Raw genomic sequence first — 25253 nt, 5'->3', positions numbered from 1 at the left:
TCTAAACAGTACATCAGGCATCACATACGGAACCTATCCCATGGGATTTCCCTGTGTGAACGGGATTCCCTCGAACGACAGCAGTAACTCTGCTTCCCGGCAGTGCTTGGCCCCGAGGCCCTGTTCAGGTGAGGAAGATGAAGGTGCTTCCTAACCAAACGGGTTTTCTTTCTAGAAATGAAACATCCGGTATCTGTTCCTTGCTCCTGTCGTTTACAGTGGTTTCTCCCTTCTTTTAAAATACTAAGGAACCAGTCCATAGGGAGGCCTATCCTCAGCAACCACAGACCCAGACCTGCTGCCTCTGCCCAGCAGCCAGGGAACAGTCCCTACTAGAATCAGCAGATGGCCTGGAGGCAAGGCTGTAACCAGGACGCATGGGTCTGGGGCATTGTGCTCCTGGGTTCTCTGGGGACCATTTAGGGTAGAACCAATGGCCCCACACAGCCCCCATCAGCCACACAGGAAGCGCCATCCTCCAAAGTGTCCCGAGGCCTCTGGTAGAGTGCATGGCTGGACTCCCAAGGACACAGGTTGTGAAGAAGAGGAAGTGGCCCCGTGGTGCTTTCCTGCCCAGCCGAGGCCTCTAGACCCCTCTAAACCCCACCTCCCACAGAGTCTCAGCCGCACCTCCATCTGCTTTGTTTTGTGCTCTCGATGCCTCTGGTCCCATCCCTGGGATCCACAGGAAGCCCTTGTGTGGTCTCGCACAGACACGGAAGTCACTTACAGACACTGTTTTGGGCGTTTTTTCAGATGACTGCGTATCAGATGTTGCTCCCAGGGCCCTGGCACAGATGGTAACAGGAGTCCACCCTCATCTCTGCTCTGCAGCTAAAACATCCCCCTCTTCAATGCTCTGAAGCTGCAGCCTCTGACCTGCGAGAGTTCTGCTGCCGCGGCGGCCCCCAAAGCCAATTCCAGGGACAGTCCGAGCTGTAAGCAAGACCCCAGGCAAAGCCTCCTCCCCAAATAAGTTGATTTTGGCTTCAGCCTCTATGGCTTTGGCCAAGCTGGTTGCGTAACTGTCCAAGGACTTGTGCACATCAGCTTTCACGTGAAGAATAGGGTTCTTGGCAGCTTCTAAGAGAGAAGGCAGAAAGAAGGTTAGTGAGGGGCCAGGATGGATGGCTCCCCAGGACTGGCCTGCTGTTGCTTTACTGACCTGGGAAGGGGAGACAAACAGCTGAAGGCTGTGGGTTCTGGAGTTTAGAGTCCCTAGGTGACAATTCCCTACTTAATATTTGAGAAATCTTAGAAGTCATTTAATCTAATTTCAGTTTCCTAATCTGTAAAGAGGTCATGGCACACTCCTTATGTCATAGGTTTCTTGTGTTAATTAAACAGTTAGGTCTGGCTCGTAGGAAAGGCTTCATAAATACTTTCTATTGGGCTTCCTTGATAGCTCAATTGGTAAAGAATCTGCCTGGTGGCTCAGTTGGTAATCTGCCTGCAATGCAGGAGACCTGGGTTTGATCCCTGGGTTGGGAAGATCCCCTAGAGAAGGGAAAGGCTACCCACTCCAGTATTCTGTGGGGAATTCCACGGACTGTGTAGTTAGTTCACGGGGTCCCAAAGAGTTGTACACTTAATTTACATCTGTAAAGGAGTTCTCTGGTCTTTCAGCTCCCTGGAATGTGTAGCGGTTTTGCCTATAACTTCCACAAGCCTGAATGTTGCCTCTGGCCTTTCCACACCCGCTCAGACGTTCCTCAGAGCCATAGAGAACCTCAGGGTTTGAAGGACATTAGAAGTCAGGTGCCCTTTCCCCCGGGACTAAGATCCCTGACAACTTCAGTGAACAGGTAGGGGGCGGGGGGGGGGGGTGGCCTTCAATTTCACATCCTGATGGCTTTTAACTTCACTGCCTGTTTTCCTCCTGACATTCTGGAGGGAACAGCTTATCCCCTAATCCTCATGTTGCTTGGAGTAGGCAACTTCCACGCCACACTCCAAGAGGAGAAGAAGGGAGGAACACGTGACCTCTCCCTGCCCTGCCACTCGCTCCCGGGAGGACTGATGTGGTCTTAAAAGTGCCTGCTCCTCGCCCTGTCTGCAAAGAAGAGTGCCTTCGGTATACCGTCCTCCAACATGGAGGCTGATGGAGCTAGCTTGGCCATATGTGGGCTGGGTGGATTGGGGAAGGCTTCAATCCATTATTTTCTTTTTTTTTTTAATTTGGGAGTAACATAAGACTCATGAGGCTGCTAATCCAAGCTCTGTTCTTGAATCTACTTTCCCCATAAAACAGACGATTTGATGTCTGCCTCCTTGACATCCGTCATGAGCCCTTCCATTCATCTGGAATCGGGGTGAGGAGTGGTAGAAAAGATAGGATGAATTATGAACATAAACTCTGGTATGGCCAGTATTTATTTTCATAGCATTTCTGAAGAAATTACATCAAAGTCCCAGACCCCTCCATCACATCTCATTCAGAGGAAAAGAGATTCTTCCATCTGTGGGCAGCCTGGAGGGCACTTCTAGTCAGAAAATCTGGAAGGGAAACTAGACCCCAGGTTCCAGAGGCAACTAGAGTGCTGAGGGTTGAATTCAGAACAGGTGGAGCCAACAATGCAGGAGCTGGATTATAGCAGAACTCATTCCTCTCACAGGACCCAAGTGCCCCAGCACCCTCAAGAGGGCAAGACCACGGAGGTGGCAGCTTCCCCTGCCGTGAAGTTGGAGCACTTATTGGGCCGTTATTTTCATCTTCCACACATGGAAGCTGAGGCTCAGAGAGACCAAGTTCAGATTCATAGACACACAGCATCCATAAGGGAAAGAAACTTTGGAGGCCCAGAAACTGGTGTATCTAGTCAGGTAACTTCCTGAGGGAGGACATAGGAATCAGGTGTGTGTGTGTGCGCACGCGCGCGCGTGTGTGTGTGTGCGCGTGTGCGTGCGTGCGTGCATGCGCGTGTGCGTGTGCATGTGTGTGTGTGTAGCCCTCTGCTTGCCCAGCCTTAGACCCTGTTTGCTCTGAGAGTTAGAAGCCTAAGGACTCAGGTGAGAGAGGTCAGGTCAGGAGTGACTTGGAAATGGGCAAAGGTGGAGCCCCTAGTGTGCTGGGCATGGGGGCAGGCTCAGCTGAGGAAGTTTCCTAAGCTCTTTCACTTCCCCATTTCCCTGAAGCCATCAGCCACAGAAACCAAACCTTTGATTTGTTCCACTTCATCTTCAAATGTCACTGAGCTCCTCCTCTTGGGTGGGCACGTGCCATGGGAGAGAGGGTTGTCATCCGATGTGTAGTCTTCAAGCAGCATGACATCTGTTCCTAAAACCAAGGGCAAACTGTGCACCTCTAACTGGCAAAACCAAGTCCTCTCATGTTCTTTCCCACTCTCTCTAAACATCCCTTGCATTCCTCTCCCATTTATTCCAACCCACAACCAGGCGCATCCAACTGCCTTGCAGCTTTGTCCAGGACACACAGTGTCTCTCGTCCCATTTCAGGGAGTTTGCAGCCAGCCACTGGGGCTGCTTTTCAGGCACACCAAAAACAGCAATGTTATCCAAGTGGATGGGTTACAGCCAGAACTAACATACTCAGGAAGTGCTGAGTCAGCCAGACCTGGATTGGGGAAGGGGAGTCAGGCTGAGTGGAGGAGGGAGGTATTATTAAAGGGCTTTCCGTTCAGAGTGATTTTTCTTACAGTTTGAATTTCTATCATTCTAGTTAAAATATGCTGGGCTAAATAAACATATAAATGCTGAATGTGTAAAGTTCTTTAGGGATCAAAAAGGGATTGAAAAATATGCCCCTCAAAAAGTAGGGGGAAGGCAGAGAGGAAGGAAGCTCTGTTAGACCTGGGTAGACAGGTGGGGAGGGCTGGGGAGGGGGAGCAGGGCTGAGCAGAACCCTGACCCCACACTGGGGCAGATGTTGGGACCAGCCCTCCTCTGTCTTAGTCTCCAGCTTTCAACCCTTCAAAGCCTGGTGCTCAGCACATTAGGAAGAAAGCAGAGCCAGGAGCTCCACATGTCCTCCCAGAACAAGCTGCACAGATGGGCTCCTCTGGCGGACTTCACAATATGGTGGTTCCGCACACGGGCTCCCGAGGTGGAGAGATCTCAGGTTGCTTAGTCCCTCAGCAGCCTCCAAGGTGTATAAAGTGGGGATAATTCTGTCTACCTCATAGAATTGCCATGAGAATTATGAGTTGGGGCCCGTGAAGCTGTGACGCAGCTCCTGGAACACAGCAGGTGCCTAGTCCATGCGGCTGAGAGCAGGGAGGCTGGAGCTCACATTCCAATCTGCGTGGCCCCCGAACCCAAGCTCTTTCTTCTGACTGCATGTTCTCTTACTCCTTTTCGGCTGGTCACCTCCTATTCACTCTATAGGTTTTAACATCACTCCCCCAGAGAAACTTTTCTCACGCGCCCATCCCCAAGTGCTCTCCCCCCAGCAGGGACACATACCTGTCCGCTCTGTGTCCTCACGGCACTCGGCTTCCCCTCCCACAGCGCTCATCACTGTTATGACCTTTTTAAATAGCAGAACTACTGAGGTATAATTTGCACCCACACAATTTGCCTATTTAAAGCCGCATGAGGGCCATTCACCAGCACATCTCTAGAACATAGGGCAGTATCTGCTCAAGGCAGGGGCTTGCCAAGTAAAAATCTGTTTAGTGAATAAATGTCCCTGCCTCTGGATCCCTACTGGTTGTCTGAGAAGAGGTTGAAGAGGGCCTGAGGAGCAACAGCGACCTTCCTCTCCTTCAAGTTACAAGAGGGACTTTGGTCTACAAGGGAGGCTGTGACCAGTTGTTTAACCCTCTGGGCTGCCAGTGGGGGTGCATTTTCAGGGAATGTTCTACCTCCAGGGGAAATGCTCCAAGACAGGAGGCCTGGTCTGGGTCCCTGCCCGTGGCCCTTTACCCTAGAATTCCGCGATACAGGCTCAGATGAGGAAACACAGATCAAAGCAGAGAGGAGTTTCCAAAAGGTTCCTGTTGGGGAGATGGAAGAGCAGGGAGGGAAATATGGCTAGCCTGCTGTGTTGAGGTCCGGGCTGTAGAACCCTGGGTTCATGCCCAGCACGTGGACAGATGCCACCCTGGGAGGTGGTGCTTCATCAGCTCTGTGAATGACAGATGGAGGGACACGGCCCCTCCCCGCCATGAGCCTCTCACCTCGTGCAGCGCCCCAGGTATGTGCTGGGGAGCACAGCAGCAGACTGTGATCTCACAAAGCCCAGTGCTGAGGGGAAGAGCCCTGGGCTGGCACCATCCCCTGGGCAGCAGCTGAAGGGAGGGTCTGGAGGATATTGATGGAGATACATTTCATCAGAGAGATCAAGTTCCCCACAGGTAGATCTCAGGGCATGTAAAGACATGACAAGGGATAGAGGGACAGTGCCAAGTTCTGGGGCAAATGGGGAGCTTCAAAAGTTTATAAAAAATTCAATAGCTTGTCTGAGATAACACAGCTCTCAAAAAGCCAATTCAAGACTGAAAACCAGGCAGGTGGACTCTGGAGCCTGCCCTGGCTGGGGGTTATTATAACTCACATAACAATTCATGATCATCTGGCATTTTAACTTTGAAAGCTTTCACTCAATTTGAATCTCACAACAACCCTGCCTGGCAGAGAGAACAGGAGCTGAGATTCCCATTATACAGAGCAAGAAACTGGGGCACAGAGGTGCAGAAAAGCAAAAAGCCATGACTGGAAACCCAGACCCTTGACTCTCACCCCGTGCACCCTGGGAGGCGTTCCGCCCGCCCACATGCTCCTACCTGGAACCGGGGAAATGCAGCAGGCGAGACGCTTACCTGAGTCCTGAGAGCAGCTGAAGCCAGTGTCCCCGGTGCTGCTGCTGTTCCCCAGGGGTTGCTCGCCTGCCATGAGGGCCGTGAGGTGTGGGGACAGGCCCAGGTCTGCAAAGCAAGGTCGGCATTGACCACACACATCCCTCTCTCCTGTCCACCCTGTCCTCCCTGCAGAGGGTGCTCTGCGTTCACTGAAGACCCCAAGCTCTTGGCGGCCTTTCCCCGACTTCACCCCTTGTTCTCATCCCAGGGAGTCTGTGACAGCATTCACTGGGTCCTGCCAGAGGGGAAGAGCTCGTGACAAAGGTCAAACACCAACAAGGCGGGTGGGAGAGAAAACAGTGAGCAGTCCCAGGAGATCTTTCCGTGACACAGCATGCGGGCGCTCCTTTAACTTCCAAGCCTACCCAAAGACCAGGAGGTAGTTTTTTCAGAAGAGGCTGAAACCCCCAAGCAGAGAGGATGTTTGTACGTTGGAAGGTAGGGGGTGGGCAATGACACTGACCCAAGAAAGGGCTGAGGCTGGCAACAGGGGAAGCCTGGAAGGAGACCCCCAAAAGCTTAAGGACTGAAGGCTCGGAGTCTCTGGGCAGGCAGGGTTCAGTGGAAAGACTCTACAGGAAGCAGGGGGTCCCCTCTATGGCTAGTCCCAACTCAGGCTCCAGGCACCTGCCCTCCATGCTGGCAGGAGAGCAGACAGAGTGAACTGGGGGACTCTGGCCTTAGTGACACCAGGCACATGGCCACGTGGCAAAACTGAGGGAACAATGAGAGGCTGCCTAGTTAACAGTGGGACCCCCACCCCACTGCCTTACTCAACCTGGGCAGGAGGCCAGAGATCTCGTCCCCAGGGAAATCCAACCCGTCAGAGAGAAAAGCCCCACAGACCCCAAGAGCAGGGCACCCTGTAAAACGGCCCAGCCCCTCCAGCCCTCAGTGTACGTGCCATCTGCCCCACTGCCCAGGGTTTCCCGATCCCTTTCCAGGGCTGCCTTATTAACCACGAGGGACAGTGAAGAACAGGAGACATTTAAGGAAAAGCACTAACAGAGATGGGGGAACAAAAAAGGAAGGAATAAAAAAAGGATCTGCAGGAGACAATGCAGGGAGTTGTCTGGGGATGCAGGGAGTTTGTCTTAAGAAAACAAAATTCCAATTAGGTGTCCTCAGAAAATTAAGACAATAATCAATCTATGAACAAAAGAGCTGGAGGCCACAAGGACCATGGAGGTAACAAAAGGCGCTCCCAGCAATTAAAAAACCAGCACAAAAAGTCAGACTCCTCCCATCTCCTGAGAAAGACCTCCCTGCCAGGAAGGCCCTGCCACGGCAGACCACCTGAGTCTCCCCACAGCACGCTTACAGATAGGAGAGGCCTCAGCCTATGCTGTCATCAGAGTTCTTCAAGGGAACAAGGTGACTCTCCTCTTTCAGAGCCAAGGAGGAGATAGTGGGGTTTGGGGTGGGCAGCCCATGCAGACAGAGCTTCTCTTTTCATGAAACGTGTGGAAAACATTTTTGCAAGGAGCTGTCCCCTCTCCTAGGGGTTGGTATAGGGGGCTGGATCCAGAGAAGATTCCAAACGTGATCATCCACCTGCAGGGTCTTGGCCTCAGAATATGACTATGTCTCAGCAGGAAGCCTGGCTTGAGGAGGGCGGCCTGTGGGGGAACACCCACTGCCAACTGGGACAGCTGAGGCCACAGCGGGCTTTGGACACATCTCTGAGGCTGCGGTGAAAGCTAAACACAAGTCCCGGTCTCCACCAGTGGGAGGACTCACTGGAACCAGGCCAGTGTGGCTCAGCTAAGAGCTCTGGAAACAGGGCAGCCAAGTGGTGACTCTATTCTGTTTATCCAGCATTTATCACTAGAGAATGGGCGCAGCACCCCGGAGTTTCTTCACATGAAGCAACAACACACTAGACTGGGCCCCGTCCAGACCTTTTTAAAAGACAAAAAAATTTCTTAAAGAAAGAAAGGAACAGGCACAAAGTGACAGAGGTCGGATCAGAAGCCTGGCGCTGCTGAGAGCACCATGAGCGCCTTGCAGAGGCCACAGGAGCAGGAGTGCCATTCTGGGGTGGAGCTGGCACTGAAGCAACCAGAAGCCCTCGCGGTGGCTCAGGAAAGGAACCTGGAGAAGCAAGCGGGGGGAAATTCACAGGCCCCGGGCCTCTCACCCTCCAGTCCAAACCTCACGAAGGCCGTGAGGTGGGCCATTTCCTCCAGCAAATGGAAGCCAGTGTCCTTTTCTCCACAAGATAACTGGGAAGGCTCTATCCCGTTTCAGGAGCTTCGAGCACCAGGTGGGAGTGGCATCTGGAGGGGCCTCCCTCCACGCCTGTGTGTCGGGCCTGGTGGCAGTGCTGCCAGATGAGCTGCTGGCCCTTTCTCCTGAAATCCTCATCTTTGCTCCAACGCCTGCAGCCACCTATCAGCTTTGGATTTGTAGTGCGGCCTTCACTGGAAGGACTCATGTTGAAGCTGAAACTCCAATACTTTGGCCACCTGATGCAAAGAGTTGACCCATTGGAAAAGACCCTGATGCTGGGAAAGATTGAGGGCAGAAGAAGGGGATGACAGAGGATGTGATGGTTGGATGGCATCACCAACTCAGTTTGGGTGAACTCCGGGAGTTGGTGACGGACAGGGAGGCCTGGCGTGCTGCAGTTCATGGGGTCGCAAAGAGTCGGACACGGCTGAGCAACTGAACTGAACTCCTAAGACCAAATGTCAGCATTTAGTGCACCTTTCAGCTGGAGAAGGCAATGGCACCCCACTCCAGTATTCTTGCCTAGAAAATCCCATGGACAGAGGAGCCTGGTAGGCTGCAGTCCATGGGGTCGCTAAGAGTTGGACATGACTGAGCGACTTCACTTCCACTTTTCACTTTCATGCACTGGAGAAGGAAATGGCAACCCACTCCAGTGTTCTTGCCTGGAGAATCCCAGGGACGGGGGAGCCTGGTGGGCTGCTGTCTATGGGGTCGCACAGAGTCGGACATGACTGAAGTGACTTAGCAGCGGCAGCAGCAGCACTTTTCAGCACTAGAATCAATGTCCACTCCAGAGCTGACCTACCCACCATGAGGTGACCCTGCCTGGCAACCCTCAGGGAGGCCAGAGATCTCAATACCTCAGGGAGCGCCATGGTAATCTGCTAACGAGCCTTCGCAGGCAGAAAGTATTGTAGTGGCCTGGTGAGAGTGGTACCTAGGGAAAACCCAAACTGATGCACTTTTTCAGTTTGGGGCTAATAGCATGAGAAAACCAAAACTCATGGATTATGGGTAAAATCCACATATGAAATCTTAATAAACATGACTGCCTATGTAGAACTCCTGGCATCTCAGGGGCAGTAGAAAACTCCAGGTGTTTGTGGAATGCCACTACACCTGCTCACAAGCACTGTGAGGAAAGCTTATAATTCCAGGTACTGAATCCTTTGGTGAGAACTTTCCAGGTGCTCATGCAAATAGAGAGGAACACAACCGAGAGAGGGCTTCTGAGTCTTTCCTTGCTGGCTTTGGAACGAATCTTATCACCCTTCTAATGCTGTGCTAACAGGAGAGAGCAAGTTCCTTCTCTGAGTATAGGAGAGGTAGCCTGAAGCAGGCTGGGGCAGGGAAAGCCCACTGGGGTTTAGGCATCTGCTGCAGATGCAAGTCATGCCTGCAGAGGGTGCCAGACCAGGGTCTGGTCACAGCCCTGGCTCAGCCAGAGGACAGGGACGCGAGGTTGAGGCCAGGGTTCTCCCTCCTAATCAGAAAGGCCATGGGTTTTCCTGGTATGACCAGAGTAGGGTTCAGGGATGGAATGGGCACTGCATTCTGCTTTTTTTTTTAAAGACTCTTGCCAATGCTGTTGCCCACCTCCTAAAGCCAGGACATCTGGGGAAGAGACAGCAGGGATGCCCCCAGCTCTGATTCAAGGGAAGACCAACAATTCAGAACCCATCATCCCAAACGCTCTTCAGCCCAAAAACAACCCACAAGACTGCTTCTCAGTGAAGAGACCGCTCACTGCCTTGAGCTTGCCAATGCAACCACAGCTGGTGTTTCCCATCTGTACGCACAGCCTGACAAGCTCGTCTAGGATAATCCCAAGTGGCTCGCACAGAAAATCTTGGCCCCAAAAACAGATGTTTCTTTTTATTCCATCTACCCTCTCCTCCTCCATTCTCTTTCCTCATTCTTAACGTCATTGGGATCGAAAATGTTTATTTTTTTTTTTTTGCCTAGAAGATAATTGATTTTACAAAATCTGAACGAATAGGTTAATCAGTGAAATGAAACCAAACCCTGAATGTATTCCTCCTGGCTCACAAGTCATACTTGGAATCACAGTCTTCCCAGTAGCAAGGGGTGAGAAATTCAGGAACTAAAATACTGGGATCCCGAGAGATGTTTTTTTCTCCTATGGTCAAAATAAGGAGGGAGGTTCAAAAAGGGAGAGCATATATGTATACCTATATATATGTTGAGGTTTGACATAAAACAACGAAAGTCTATAAAGCAATTATCCTTCAATTAAAAAATAAATAAATTTTTTCAAAGTCCCAGAATTTCTTCCTTTCTCAAGAAAAAACACTCCGTTGGTCCATGAGGTAAATTAGTGATGTTGGTTTGCTGCCACATGGAACAGATCTCCTATCCTCACTACTCCAGAGTACTCATAATTAAGAGCTGTAATGTTCACTCTCTTGGGAGGGGAGGTGGAAAGCCTATTTCCTGGAAATGAAAAATTAACTCAAGCAGTGAGTTGCCCAAAGTCATCTGGCAAGAGACTGGAACTGCACTCTGAGCCACGTGGCTCTTTTCATTAATATGATCTGATAAGTGCCCTCAGGGTCTCCCTTCCGATAGCCCATCCAGGTGACAATCTCCCTCAAACAACAGAGTGGTAACTTTGGAGGCAAGATCCACCAACGCATGCTACAAACAGTGGGTGAAGGCTGAAGGGGAAATAGGATATTTTCATAACCTCTAAGTGTCTCCTCTGCTGTACTTATTAATGACAATGGAAAAAGTAGTGAATCTACAGTGGGGAAGCCTGCCAGACATCAACCTGACCGTATGGACTGAAAGTATTCCCCCAAATTTCTATACCGACGCCCGAACTCCCAGTGTGATAGTATTCGGCAGTGGGTTCTTGGGGAGATAATTAGGTTTAGAAGAGGTCATGAGGGTGGGAAGACCAGAGAGCTTGCTCTCTCCTAACCCTCCACCACGGCAGCACAGAGCAAGAGGACAGCCAGGGAGAAAGCCCCACCAAAACTCAACCATGTGCCACTCTTAACTTCAGACTCCAGCCTGCTGAGCTGTGGAAACATGAATGCCTTCGGTTTAAGCCATGCATTCTCTGGTATTTTGCTGTAGCAGCCCAAGCTAAGGCATCAACCAAGAGATCAAGAATAAGATTAGCTAGTAATAAGACCTACAGATATATGTGCCCCTGGTATGCTTACTAGGAAGAGCACATCACCTGCCCAGCATCCTGCCAAAACGGTAACCTTGAGAACACATCAGCTAAACACAGATTGAGGGGCCATCTACAAACTCCCTGAACAGAACTCTATAAAAGTGTCAAGTCAGGGAAGACAAGGAAAGAACAAAGACTTGTTAAAGATTGAAGACGACAAAGGAGATGTCATGACTGAATACAACATGGGATCCTGAACTGGATCCTGGAACAGAAGAAGGATATCACTGGGAATATAGGTGAAATCTGAGTCAAGCTTGTAGTTGTTAATAGCCACGCACTCATGGTGCTATGGTTAGGCAAGATGTTAGCATAAGGAGAAGCTGAGGGGATGGGAATTCTCTTTCCAAATCTTCACTGAGTCTAAAATTATCTCAAAAGAAAAAAGCTTAAAAAAATTTATCCCAACTAGAGTAATTCCTTTGGATCTCATCAAAGGGCATGGGATTGTGTCCAGAAACTTAGCTCTGAAATCAATTATCAGATGGAGGAGCAGCTTTAACACATATCAGATAGCAACATTTCAGTGACAGAGTAGGGGCTTGCCCTGAAGACATCCTGAATTACTAGGGATGGTCCAGTAAGGAAAGGGCTTCCTGTGAGGAAAGGGCTCAAGGGGGAGTATGTCCAGTAGGAGCAGCCGAGGAGGGAAAGGAGCACTTCCAAAAGGACTCTGCTTCAAGGAACACTGAAAGAAGGTAGCCTAGTTCAATGCTGGAATTCTTTTTTTTCTAGATAGAACTAACTGTATTTTCCAGGCCAGTGGGTCATGGCTGGGGTCACAGAACTCGTGTCCTCTGCCCTGCCCAGCTTGGGAAACCTGCTTGGGAATCACTGGGATGCTCCTTCCCCAAAGGAAACCTGTGCTTTAAGCCCCGAGGCTGCAGTCAGTCTGAGACCTCACCCATCAACCTGCCAGAGTGTCCAAGAGGACCATAGGCTACACCTATGGGAGAGGCGGCATCCCTTTGCTGACAAGTTTCCAAGTTACCTGTGATCCTATTGGAAATGCTGAAGAGCCTAGACGTCCTCTGCCGCTGTACAAATGGTTCCCGGTAATACCGATCCCCAAAGCACATGCCCAGGAGTTCCTTGCGCACCGTCTTGTTCCAGAGTCCATAGATCAGAGGGTGGCAGATGGCGCTGGTAAAGGACAGCCAAGTGGCCCAGGTCTCCAGGGTTGGGGAGACACAGTTCTTCCCCCAGAGGGCCTCAGAGGTGATGACAACCATGTAGGGGCCCCAGGTGACCATGAAGGCACCGATGACCACCAGGATGGTGACGAGGGCTTTGCACTGGTTGGCTGAATAGACCACGCCCTGCAAGGTGCTCTTCCTGCTGCCCGAGGAGGAGGTAGAGGTGCTGGAGTTCTTCCTCCCAGTCCTCTGCACGCCCACCTCCACAGTGACCACAGCGCCACAGTGTACCTTGCGTGCTTTGATCCTGGCCACTCGGAAGATGAAGCCATAGCACACCAACATGACCAAGAAGGGGAGCAGGGCACACCAGATCTGCCAGAACGCGGTATAGCCAGGCTCCCGGTGCCACGCGGCCACACACATCCACTTGAACTCGTCAAACTCCACCGATGACCAGCCAAACAGAGGTGGCAGGCAGCCGATGAGGGAGTGAAGCCAGATGTAGGCAAGCACCATCACAGCCCGGTTGCCTGTGATCTTCATCGGGTACGCCATGGGATACAGGACAGCATAGTAGCTGGAAAAGGGATGGAGGGAGGTGAGAAGAGGCAAAACAGGAGAAACACACCAGGATGGATGTGCACTGCTTTCCTAGGTAGGGAGTTTGTTGGATTTCTCTCACTCCAGTCAGCCACAGGGTGAATACTTCTAAAAGTAGCACCTTCTCCCAACTCCCCTGGACAAGTCACAGACTGGCCACATCAGGCAGCCCCGTGGGACTCTTCATCAGAGAATGACTGTGTGCCAGGAAGGACACAGAGCTCAGGCAGCCCTGCCTCCAAGCCGCCACGCAAGCCCATTCATTTTGGGGGTGTGGCTAGTCATGAGGCATCTGCAGGAGTTCTAAGGAGTCATGCCTCGAAGCAAATCACTTTTGTGTTTCTAACATTAATCCTTTTAGATCAGTTTTCAGAGGGTTCTCAGAAACCAGAATAACTTCTAAGCATTATGGGGTTCATTCATTCAACAAACTGAAGGCCTGCCACATGCCAAGCCTTGCGCTATGCACTGGTGTGTGTGCGCTCACTTACTAAGTTGCGTCTGACTCTCTGTGACCCCGTGGAGCAGAGCCTATTAACCTCCTCTGTCCATGGGATTCTCCAGGCAAGAATACTGGAGTGGGTTGCCATTTTCCTCCTGGCTATGCACTGGAAATACAGGTGAAAAGACGCAGAGGGAGGTAGGCACAGAAGCAGAGTATGAGGCTCTAGAGTGGAAAGGGCTACATTTAATCCTCACAAATGTTTGTGCTAGACAGTATCGTTATCTTCATCTTACAGTTCAGGACCCGAAAAGATAATCTGTCCCAGATAAGGAAGAGGAAGAAACAAGACAAAAATCCAGGCAACCTGACTCTATAGTCCCCAACGCACAAGGCAGCAATTTCCTGCAAATCCTCTTGTTCTGGAATCCACAAACCAGGGGTGGTTGCTAAGCCCTTAGCTCTGTGAAGGAGGGAGGCCTAGAGAGTTACTGATTCATACTGATGGGGCCTTGGATCCAGAGTGCAGAATAAGGGCAGACTTCTTGGAGGAGATGGCACATAAACACAGGTCTTAAGAGATCAGAGGCACTGGTCCAGGAGCAGAAGAGGCGAGCCTTGGCAAGGTGCAGAGATGCACGTGAGCACCGCCTGTCAATGCAAGAGACATAAGAGATGTGGGTTTGATCCCTGGGTCAGGGAGAGTCCTTGGACGAGAGAATGACATGTAGTTTTGCCATGGAGAGAGGAGCCTGGCAGGCCTCCGTCCATGGGGTCACAGAGAGTCAGACAAGACTGAGGTGACTTTGCACGCGTGCACTGGCTCAACAGGGAGGCTGCTGGTAGCTCAACCAGGCAGGCAAGGAGTGAAGGCGGAGCAGGGAGACAAGGAGCCAGGGGGCTGGGGAGCACTAAGCCTCGCTGGCCGGCTGAGTACTGATGCTTTAACCGGGATGAGTGGGAGTATTAAGACCATGGGGTTGAAAGTAGATCACCACCCTCCTGACTCTTTTTATCCAAAACAAATGCTGTTTATTGATGGGGCTTCTGCATGAGGCACCGTGTGGAGGGGCAGGGGTGACCACACTGACGCCACCTGGTATAGGCAGGACCACAGGAAATGGCCACACATGGCCTGTGAAGCCACTTTTTCCACCAGGACCTTCCTGAGTCACCCCTAGGCACTAGCAGCTCAGCAACAGGGGCCACAGCCTGAATGCCACCAGCTGCCTAGATGAACTTCCGTGGAGGAGCTGCTGCCTCAGTCGACACCTCCGTGTAGACTGTATAATCAGTGGCAAGACAGGCTGCCGGTCTCAAGCCTCGAGGCCCTGCCAAGGTCTAGCCTGGAAAGAGTGCTTCTGAGTGTGAGACCTGAGGAGAGGAGACTGTAATTATGGGATCGATCACAGAAACTCTGCATGCCGGCTATGGTAAAGCAAGTTCTGTCACACTGACATCTGGGTTTGCATCTTGCAAAGGCCCTGAAGCCACATGAAAGAAGCATGCCTTTGGAGCTGAAATTCCTGGGTTCAGATGGTGATTCTGCTGTCTACTAGCTGTGTGTCCCTGGGAGTTATCTAACCTCTCAGAGCTTCAGTTCCTTCACCTGTAAAATGGGAAACACTTAGGATGGGAATCAGGTCTTAACACTAAGAGAGAGAGGTTGTCAGTAATTAGTCTCCAAGAGAGATTGGGAGGTCCTGCTATCCTGTTAAAGTCTTCAAATAAATTGTGGATGCAAGTCTGGTTCAAGGACAGGATGTGCTAGAATGGGGGAAAGAGCTGGGTGGGGCCTCTCCTTAAACGGCAATAGGGACAAAGCTGGGTCTTTGTCCACTGACCTTTCCCTCTTCCTCCTTTTTGAAAAATTAATTAATTCTTTGGCTGGGTCAGGTCTTAGTTGCAGCACATGGGATCTTCACTGAGTCGTGCGGGATTTTTCATTATGGTACATGGACTCTAGTTGAAGTAGGTGGGCTCAGTAACTATGGCACAGGAGCTTAGTTGCCCGTGGCACATGGGGTCTTCATTTCCTGGCCAAGGATTGAACCTACGTCCCCTGCATTGTAAGGCAGATTCTTAACCCCTAGATCATTAGGGAAGAACCCCTTTCCTTCTTGAAGACAGAATCTTCATTCTGTTCCTGCAAAACTGCTGTGACCACAGAGGACCTGTGGCTTTTCTGAGCACCAGGGGATGAATCAGGCCATACTGATGGTATCCTACCCCTTGCCAGGTGACCAGCTGGGGCACTGACCTGTGTAACAACATCTGGCAAATGAAATGTGAGGGGAGTTTGCAAGGGTAGGATTGGGGGCACTTCCAGGAAGGTTTTCTTCACTTTAAAAAAAGAAACAGAGCAGGGATTTCTACTTTCCTCTGCCCATTTAAAAATCATGCAGGCCCTCTGACCTCAGGCAATACTTCAGGGGCAATACCTGGGTGTGGGAGGCCAGGCCTGAGGAATGTGAGCTGTCCCGGGCTCCTCAGATGAACCCTGTTCAACCAGTCATAAAAATCATTACAATTAATAGACTGCCCTCTGAACATGTCCTCTGGCTGTTCTCAACACCAGTCAGGATTATTATTCAATGGTAAAATGTCTTTGTATCACAGACTATCTACAGTGTGGAGCATGAGCCATTCCACTAGGATGTACCAACGATTTCTCCCAGCTGAATCCCAGAGGCCCCTCAGGGTGCCCAGGCAGGGGGTTGGTGCTGGCTCCTGAGGGGTCAGTCCCCTAGAATCAGAAGAGCCCTTGAAAGGCCACAGTGATGCCTGTATAGACCCACACCCTCCAGGGGTTGCTTTGGTTTTAAGGTTTGGGGGGGCAAAATTTATATACATTGAAATGCACAAATCTACTACACCTTCATCAAGATATACACATGCCAACATCTGTCCACAAATACACAAAAAATGGGTTTCACTGATTTGAAACTTCATTTTTTAAACTTAAGCTTCATTTAGGCCTAGTTTGCAAGCTCAAAGGAAAATATAGAACAAAGGCAACTCCCTATACTCTGCAGGTTAATATAGGCCAAAATGGAGGGTTTTTTCCTTTGTTTCTCATACTCTTAACTGTCTTCTGAAATGCTCTATCTTTTCTCCAACAACTCATCTTTAGACATGAGCCCAAGCACCACTCTTGGTCCCAAAAGAGGCTTTTGTGATGTCATGTGTAACTCAAAAGTTGTAATGACCATAGGGGCTCCAATGCTTAGCTCTCTTACAACTAGACCAATCACTTAGAAAACAACCCCTGTTTTTATAAGATGGCTTCACTAAAAACACAAACACAAATCTAAGCCAACTACAGCTACCTTGGAGTGAACACGTTGTATTATGTTGAAAAATCTCCTGACAGCACTGTAAGTAACCCTCCCACAATGCTAGTTACTTTCTTTTAAAATACTATTTTAGAGCTGAAGTTTCATTCACTCCAGTCCAGAATGAAAACATAAATATCCTAACAGGACCTTAAACCCTGACAACTTCAAGGCTAAGCCAGAGGTGACCACATTGGACTTATTCATAGGGAAAATCTTCCCAGGTCGAATGACGTTCCCCACCTGGGTCTGCATCCACACTGCAGGTTTAGGACACTGACATCTCAATGGTGAATTTCACTCCAGCCAACTATTCTTTTTATGCTCTACCTTCGCTCTCTCATCATGGAGCTACAAGATGGACTTTTTTGGCTCATCTGCCAACCAGGCTCATGGATTTCTTTAGGTACAGTTCGTAGGGTTCCTAACTGAGGACATGTCAATGTCTGGAGACGATGGGGGTTGTCACAACCTGGAGGTGTTACTGGCATTTACTGAGCAGAGGCCAGGGGTTCCCCTCAACACCCTACACAGAACAGTTTGTCACAACAAAGAATTATCTGGTGCGACGTGTCAACCGAGCTGAGACTGACAAACCTTGAACTAAATATAGTGGTTGGAAGAGATGATGGACAATTGATTGCATACTGTACTAATGGTTAAGAGCCCAACCTCTGGCACCTTGGAACTGGACAAGTCACTTAACAGCCATGAGGACTTGGGCCAGTTCGCAAAACTGCACTTTGCTCATCTGCAAAGGGAGTCTGGTAGAGCTGTTGAAGATTAGCTGGGATAAATGTTAACAGCAGGGTGCAGTGCCTGGCTCGTGACTAACAACATTTCAGTTGGGTGCATGCTCCTTACCCTTGTTTTCTTCGGCTTTCGTACGTTGCCCCCATCTCTTTCTTCTCCCCATCCTCTCTCTCTCCTCTCTCTTCACCTGTCTTTTCCTACCACCTCCTCTTGCCGGTTTCCCTCTCTCCCTCTCACTCCCCGTCCCTCCACCTCTTTCTCCCTTTCTCGCGCTCTCTTTTTTCTCTCTCACCCTACTCCCCAAACACACTGTCATATACACAAGAGCCGCATCATTAGGTTTCCTACATAAAAGGCAAATGTGCAACCTCCAAAACTACTAACATCCAGGGGTGTTAGAAGGGGTATTTGAAATCCTGATCAGATGGCAATCATTTATATGAAAAGATCAATTAGCCAGTCCAGTCAATTTGTACTTTCAGCCACACAAGTGGCCAATAATAAAAAATAAATTGCACCTGCCAAGAAAACATTTGAAGACATCACAATTTATAGCACTATATATAAATATATTATAGTCAAAGATCTGGGCAAAGCACTGTGCTGGCCAAATCCATCTTGCTGTGCCTGCAGAAGGAAATGAACTATTTTCCAAAGACAACCAGGCCTTGGTGACTTGTTATCATAGTGAGGCAGAAGTCCTTTCTTAATTCATAGTTCTGTCCCTGAGTGACAGGGGGGCCAGGTTGTAGGGTCTGAGGCGCCTGGATTAAAGCTCTAGTGGGGTGACCGTGATGTCAATTTGTTCGTATACTTCCTCTGATCTCCGGCTATGTAACACAGACCATGCTTTTTCACCATGTTCTGCCTTGCTCCTTCCTCTGTGTTCTCACAGTATGTTAAACACGCTGGCATTATATATACATCATATGGTCCCGAAATTACCTGGCCACATGTCTCTCCTCCTACACTGTGAAATCCTCCATGTGCTTCTTCAGCTGCATATTCCCAGCACCAACTGTGTCAGGCATACATTAGGTACTCAATAAATTGTTTATCAAATGAATAAATGGAGTCTTTTATGTAGGAAACCTAATGATGCAGCTCTTGTGTATGTGACAGTGTGTGGGCGGGGGTAGGGTGGGAGAAAAACAGACAAGAGTATGAGAAAAATGGAAGGGGCCCTTGCAATCCGACTCACTGTTAGAACTTAGCTCAAATGCCATCTTTTCCCCACCCGTGGGCTCCAGAACCTACCATCAGATTCAGCGGCAGGATATGTGATCTAGTTTCCTGACCAGGGATTGAATCCAAGCCCCCTGCATGGGAAGGGCAGAGTCTTAGCCACTGGACTGCCACTAAGAGTCCTCACGCCACAACTAAAGAGTTCGTGTGCCACAACTAAAGATTTTGAAAGCAGCAAATAAGACCCAACACAGCCAAATACATAAATTTTTTTTTTTTTTTTTAAGCAGTGGCAGCGGGAGCTGTGACAGCACTTATTTCTGCTCTGTGTTTACATCAGCACCTGTGGGTCAGCCTCTGCCAAAAACCCAGGGACTCCTGGTCGGCAGAAGCTACATCCTAGTCTTGCTGTATCCTACTACCTGGAGATTTAGTACAGACCCTTTCACAAAGTAGATATCCAGCAAATATTCCCAGCATCAAAGAATAAAGCATTGAAAGAGGCAAATTTTCTCTCATTTGATGCATTTGGATGACATGATTTGAGAATCACGATTTGCCTGCTGGTGAAAAAACGTTTCACTCTTAGCTTATTTAGGTCTCAGATCCAAGTAAGCAGCTTACAGCCTTGAAGAGCTGCCACTATTTACTGAACATCTATGTACACAGAGCTCTGTGAGAGGCACTGAAAACTAATTCCCCTACTTTGCTCTTGAGCTGTTGGCCCCCACTCCACCTTCCACAGGACCCAGGACCCAGAAATGGATATTCTAAAAGTAATGATTTAAAAAAAAAAAAGAAATTCAAACAATAGTGAGATCCCATTCCATCCCACTGCCAACAAAATCTCATTTATGTCTGTAATGCTGATCATCAGTCTTGATTAGGATGCTGACAAGTGGCTACTGGAGTGAAGATCCATACAGCCTTCTGAAGGGGAGCCTGCCTTTCACACATCAAAAATCTTGAAAGTGTGTTTCCTTTGAAAACACAATTTCACAAACATACGTCTTCTTCAAAAGTGCTATTATATAAAATGGAAAGCTAACAGGGGACTGTAAAAATAAACTATAGTCCACCCAGGGGATGGAATACCATGTAACCATGTTCTCAAAGGACATTTGCACATGGGAAAAGTGCTCACAATCACATGTTAAGTGAAAAAGGCAGGTCACAAAACCACAGTGCCTTGAGCCTATTTTCTAAATTTATAGCATACAGCCAAAAATCCCTGGAGGCAAATATGCTAAAAATGTAAACAGTGATTGATTGATCGCTTATTAGTAGGATTATGGATATGTCTATGTCTATGGATATGTCTTGTTGCTATTCAGTCACTCAGTTGTGTCTGACTCTTTGCGATCCCATAAACTGCAGCATGCCAGGCTTCCCTGTCCTGCACAATCTCCTAGAGTTTGCTCAAACTCACGTCCATTGAATCGGTGATGCCATCCAACCATCGTATCCTCCGTTATCCCCTTCTCCTCCTGCCTTCAATCTTTCTGAGCATCAGGGTCTTTTCCAAAGAGGTAGCTCTTCCGATGAGGCTTCAGGTGGCCAAAGTATTGGAGTTTCAGCTTCAGCATCAGTCCTTCCAATGAACATTCAGGACTGACTTCCTTTAGGACTGACTGGTTGGGTCTCCTTGCAGTCCAAGGGATCCTCGAGTCTTCTCCAGCACCACAGTTCAAAAGCATCAATTCTTCAGCACTCAGCTTTCTTTACTGTCACAGCCATACATGACTACTAGAAAAACCATAGCTCTGACTATAGAGACCTTTGTCAGCAAGGTCACGTCTCTGCTTTTTAATATGCTGTCTAGGTTTGTCATAGCTTTCCTTCCAAGGAGCAAGCATCTTTTAATTTCATGGCTGGAGACACAACCCACAGTGATTTTGGAGTCCAAGAAAATAAAGTCTGTCACTGTTTCGACTTTTTACCCATCTATGTGCCGTGTAGTGACGGGATTAGATGCCATGACCTTAGTTTTTTGAATGGTGAGTTTTAAGCCAGCTTTTTCACTCTCCTCTTTCACTTTCATCAAGAGGTTCTTTAGTTCCTCTTCACTTTCTGTCATTAGGATGGTGTCATCTGCATATCTGAGGTTATTGATATTTCTTCTGGCAATACTGATTCCAGCTCAAGCTTCATCCAGCCTGGAATTTCGCATGATGTGCTCTGCATAAAAGTTAAATAAGCAGAGTGCAATATACAGCCTTGACATATTCCTTTTCCAGTTTTGAACCGGTCCATCATTCCATGTCCAGTTCTAACTGTTGCTTCCTGACCTGCATACAGGTTTCTCAGGAGGCAGGTAGTAAGGTAGTCTGGTATTCCCATCTCCTTAAGAATTTTCCTCAGTTTGTTGTGATCCCCCCAGTGAAAGGCTTTAGCATAGTTAATGAAGCAGAAGTAGATGTTTTTCTGGAATTCTCTTGCTTTTTCTATGATCCAACAGATGTTGGCAATTTAATCTCTGGTTCCTCTACTTTTTCTAAATCCAGCTTGTACATATGGAAACTGTCAGTTCACATACTGTTAAAGCCTAGCTTGAAGGATTTTGAGTATTACCTTGCTAGCATGTGAAATGAGTACAACTGTGTGGTAGTTTGAATATTCTTTGGTATTGCCCTTCTTTGGGATTGGAATGAAAACTGACCTTTTCCAGTCCTGTGGCCACTGCTGAATTTTCCAAATTTGCTGGCATATTGAGTACAGCACTTTCACAGCATCATCTTTTAGGTTTTAAAATCGGTCAGCTGGAATTCCATCACCTCCACTAGCTTTGTTTGTAGTGCTTCCTAAGGCCCTCTTGACTTCAAACTCCAGGATGTCTGGCTCTAGGAAAGTGATTACACCATCGTGGTTATCTAGGCCATTAAGACTTTTTTGTATAGTTCTTCTATGTATTCCTGCCACCTTTTCTTATCTTCTGCTTCTGTTAGGTCCATACTATTTCTATCCTTTATTGTGCCCATCTTTGCAGGAAATGTTCTCTTGTTATCTCTAATTTTCTTGAAGAGATCTCTAGTCTTTCCCATTCTATTGTTTTCCTCGACTTTTTGCACTGTTCACTTAAGAAGGCTTTCTTATCTCTCCTTGCTATTCTTTGGTACTCTGCATAGAATGTATATACAACTCTGCATGGTATGTCTTATTTTGCTCTTTATATTTTCAGTATTATTTTTATTGTTGGTGGGGAAAGAACATACTTGGAGAAGGCACCTGATGGCTTCCTTCATTCTAACCCCTGCAGTTACAGAGAACCAGCAGAAGTCTGGCCTTGGGCCTAGTGGAGGCCTGCACCTTGGGTGGACCATCCAGGCACCACTTATTGGTTCAAAACCTGATGATTCTAAGGGAGCCAGGGGACTTGGGTTACCCAGTGATGACAGCCCTGGTGAGCAACCTCTGTGTTTCCCCTGACTCCACTGCTAGCTCTAGCCCCAATTCTGTAAATCAAACAGAATCTGAATCTCCCCCCCTTTGTTTCTGTGCAGTTGAACCCTTGCCTGGGATGAACGAAGTGCCCAGTGGCAAAATCCTAAGAAAGATGATGACTCTATGGGTTGGAAACTTGTCAAACCCTGTAGGACTTGCACAACCAAATCTGACAGACCAACTTACTATCTGGAAGAACCTTCTAGGTAGAGCTGAGGGCTGTTTCTTGCTTTTAGAGCCATCCATGCCACAGGAAGGGAAAGCTCAGATTTTCACTGTTTCTCCTGGGTAGCACTGTCTTTATTCCCTCAGTTGTCTTCCCTCCCCTGCTCTCATTTCCATCTAGGACAGGCCCCGGCACTGCAGAGGATGGAGGATATTTCCTCTTGAGGCTGCCCTGGTGCAGCTCTGGCCCAGCCTGAGCTAAAGCAAGCAGGCAGCACTTTGGGGAAGAACTGATTTGGGGCCTCCCCTGCCACGCCACCTTCCTCAGTTTCTGTCTCATCTATCTGCTGAAAAGCAGAGGTTTCCAGAACTTTTTTAAGTATTGGAACTTCTTTTAAAAATAAAACTATATGCATGCTAGATCAGATAAAATCAGAGGTGCTTTGGTTGAGGGGATGAAAGAAGAGGAAAAACTCTGCTTTCTTACCCTCTCCAGCACAGCCCCTGGCACCCTCCAGAGGAACTGAAGCAGCTTGGAAGGCATGATCTCTGAGGATCCCCCTTGGCCCATACTCCTAAATCCTTCAGTTCTCTGTGAGGCAAGCTTACCGGTCGACAGCGATGATCCCAAGGGTGAGCATGCTGGCTGAGCTGATGAGCAGGTAGAGGAGGGCTGAGAAATTGCACCAGACCACACCGAAGATCCATTCCTTCCGAATGGAGCTGGTCACCACGAAAGGCAGCACCAGTACAGACAGCAGGAAGTTGGATAGGGTCAGGCTGAAGACAAACTTGTTGCTGAGGGTAAGGAGATAGGACTTCCTGTACAAGGTGATCACGATGACCAGGTTGCCCAGGCAGACAAAAACGGTGATGATGACGATGGCGATGAACTCTGTGACGCCGCCGCCCCCTTGGTCACTGGCCTCCTCGGTGAGGTTACTCAGCTCCTTCCTGTGGCCGAGGGAGGAGTTGAGGCTCATGGTCAGTGTACCTCAGCAGGGGGTGGGCAGAGCATGCTGGACGACTGGAAAGACAAGCCCCGGGGGCAGAAGAGGAGTCATCAAACCACAGCATGTGCACTTTACAGAGGGAAGCCAAGGCCCCCCGGATCCTCGTCAGTTGTCCTCATGCAAGCTCTACAGAGGCAGCCAGTTTCCTACAACCAACTCTTCATGTGACTCACTGTATCCCCTGGAACAATGCATTCCCCCAGTCTAAAACCTCGTATCCATTCTCCCCAGGACCAGCGGTTAAAAACGTTTAGTGTACTCAAGAATCTCCTGCAGTACCAGCTCAAAGAGCTGATTCTTGGGCTCCCCCACTAAAGATTCTAGTCCCAGAGAAAGAGGTACAGCCTAGGAGCCTGCATTTTAGGCAAGCACGGGACAGGTGATCCTGACTCAGTCCATGTGGTTTATGTAGACTATTGCTTCTGGACCCCTGCAATGCAGTGTGGACCCTGAACCAGCAGCGTCAACATCATCTGGTGCTTACTAGAGATGCAGAATCTCAGGCCCACCTCTGAACTACCAAATCAGAACCTGTGTGTTAATCCCACTCCTGGTTTGATTCCTGGGCCCATTAAAGTTGGACAATAAAATTATCATAGGGATTAGTCTGCGGTCTTTAAGCAGGGATTTAACAAGCACAGTTCATACCGAGACATTGCTGCTGTTCTCATCAGTCGTGGGGATAAAGGGCAAGGAGCCAACAATAAAGATACATGGATAAGAGGATAAGAGTTTGAGGTCTTTGCCCACAAATACCATTCTCGACAAGGGGCAGTCCCTGCTCTCAGGATGCTGGCTCAGATTTCGGTAAAAACTCAAGGTTGACATATTTTAACATCAAATCCTACAGACAAATGTTTCTCCAAAATTTTCATCTACTTTAATCAGCCAAAAAATCCCACAGATCATTTTCCCCACCTGCTTTTATTCCTGACAAAGAGAAGACACCAGAAGGGAAGGAAAGATCACTTTCCACGAGCCAGACAGCAAGAACCCTGGTGCCTAGACTGCCTACACAGCAGCGGCCCACGGTCTCTGCTTGACCAGAACCCTCTGTCCAGACACCTTTGGCCATAGGGAGCTGGCAGGTAAGGAAGGCAGTGCTTCCCCTTCCCAGCAGCCTGAAAGGTCAGTTTAAAAAGTCTCCCTTCACAGCAAGCCTCATTCATAGGTCACAACCACAGGTCCTGCCAGCTTGAATAGCATCCAAGTAGTTCTCATCCCACCTACCCTTGACGGCCTTCAGATACTTCACACACGACTTGCTTTCTTTTCTCCAGATTAAATCTCTAGGGTCCTGATGTGACTTCTGGACTCTACTAAGCCAGACTTCCTCAGTGTCTCACCAATTTCAATGACCCTATTGATTTGTGGTCCTCTGAATTGAACATACCATTCTGGATATCTGGTAAATGGTGAGTATAAAGGGAAAATTTTCTCCATCATCAGGATAATCTTCTACTATTGTTCATTCTAAGAGTGCATTTTCTTTTAGCAACTGTTATCACCCTGTTGGACTTAGACAAATGTGTGGTCAATTAAAACCCAAGGTTTGCTTATACACATATGAGTTTATGTAAAGGCAGGTGTCCCCAGGCTTGAACTTATGGAATTAGTGTTTTTAAGCCTAAGTACAAAACATCATTTTATGCATTTTGGTTCATATTTCCAGGCTGCTAAAATATTCTGAATTTTGATTCAGCTATGCAATATGTTAGGTACTCCAGTTTTGTGTGATAAATATACTTTATAATTACACCTTCTGTTTCTTTGTTAGCTTATTTTGGGATTTTATTCCTTGAGTTCTAAATTTTGTTCATTCTTAAAAGTAAATTATTAACTGGTTCAATCCCTGGGTTGAGAAGATCCCCCGGAGAAGGAAATGCAACCCATTCCAATATTCTCGCCTGGAAAATCCCAT

General features: G+C 48.6%; 1 protein-coding gene across 1 annotated transcript; it reads right to left on the bottom strand.

Moving 5' to 3' along the window:
- Window positions 1-817: 817 nt before the first annotated feature.
- GPR161 (G protein-coupled receptor 161) lies at window positions 818-23341 on the bottom strand. The gene is made up of 5 exons (XM_052637646.1): window positions 22929-23341; window positions 12251-12975; window positions 5781-5885; window positions 3158-3277; window positions 818-1083 (listed from the first exon to the last, which is right to left on the bottom strand). The coding sequence occupies exons 1-5, from the start codon at window positions 23300-23302 to the stop codon at window positions 818-820; spliced, it is 1590 nt and encodes a 529-aa protein (XP_052493606.1). The 5' UTR covers window positions 23303-23341.
- Window positions 23342-25253: the final 1912 nt, after the last annotated feature.

The sequence above is a fragment of the Budorcas taxicolor genome, chromosome 3 (assembly GCF_023091745.1).
Source record: "Budorcas taxicolor isolate Tak-1 chromosome 3, Takin1.1, whole genome shotgun sequence".
In the NCBI taxonomy this organism is placed as follows: domain Eukaryota; kingdom Metazoa; phylum Chordata; class Mammalia; order Artiodactyla; family Bovidae; genus Budorcas; species Budorcas taxicolor.
The sequence above is the reverse complement of the archived record's forward strand: the minus strand, read 5'-3'. Positions and strand labels throughout refer to the sequence as shown.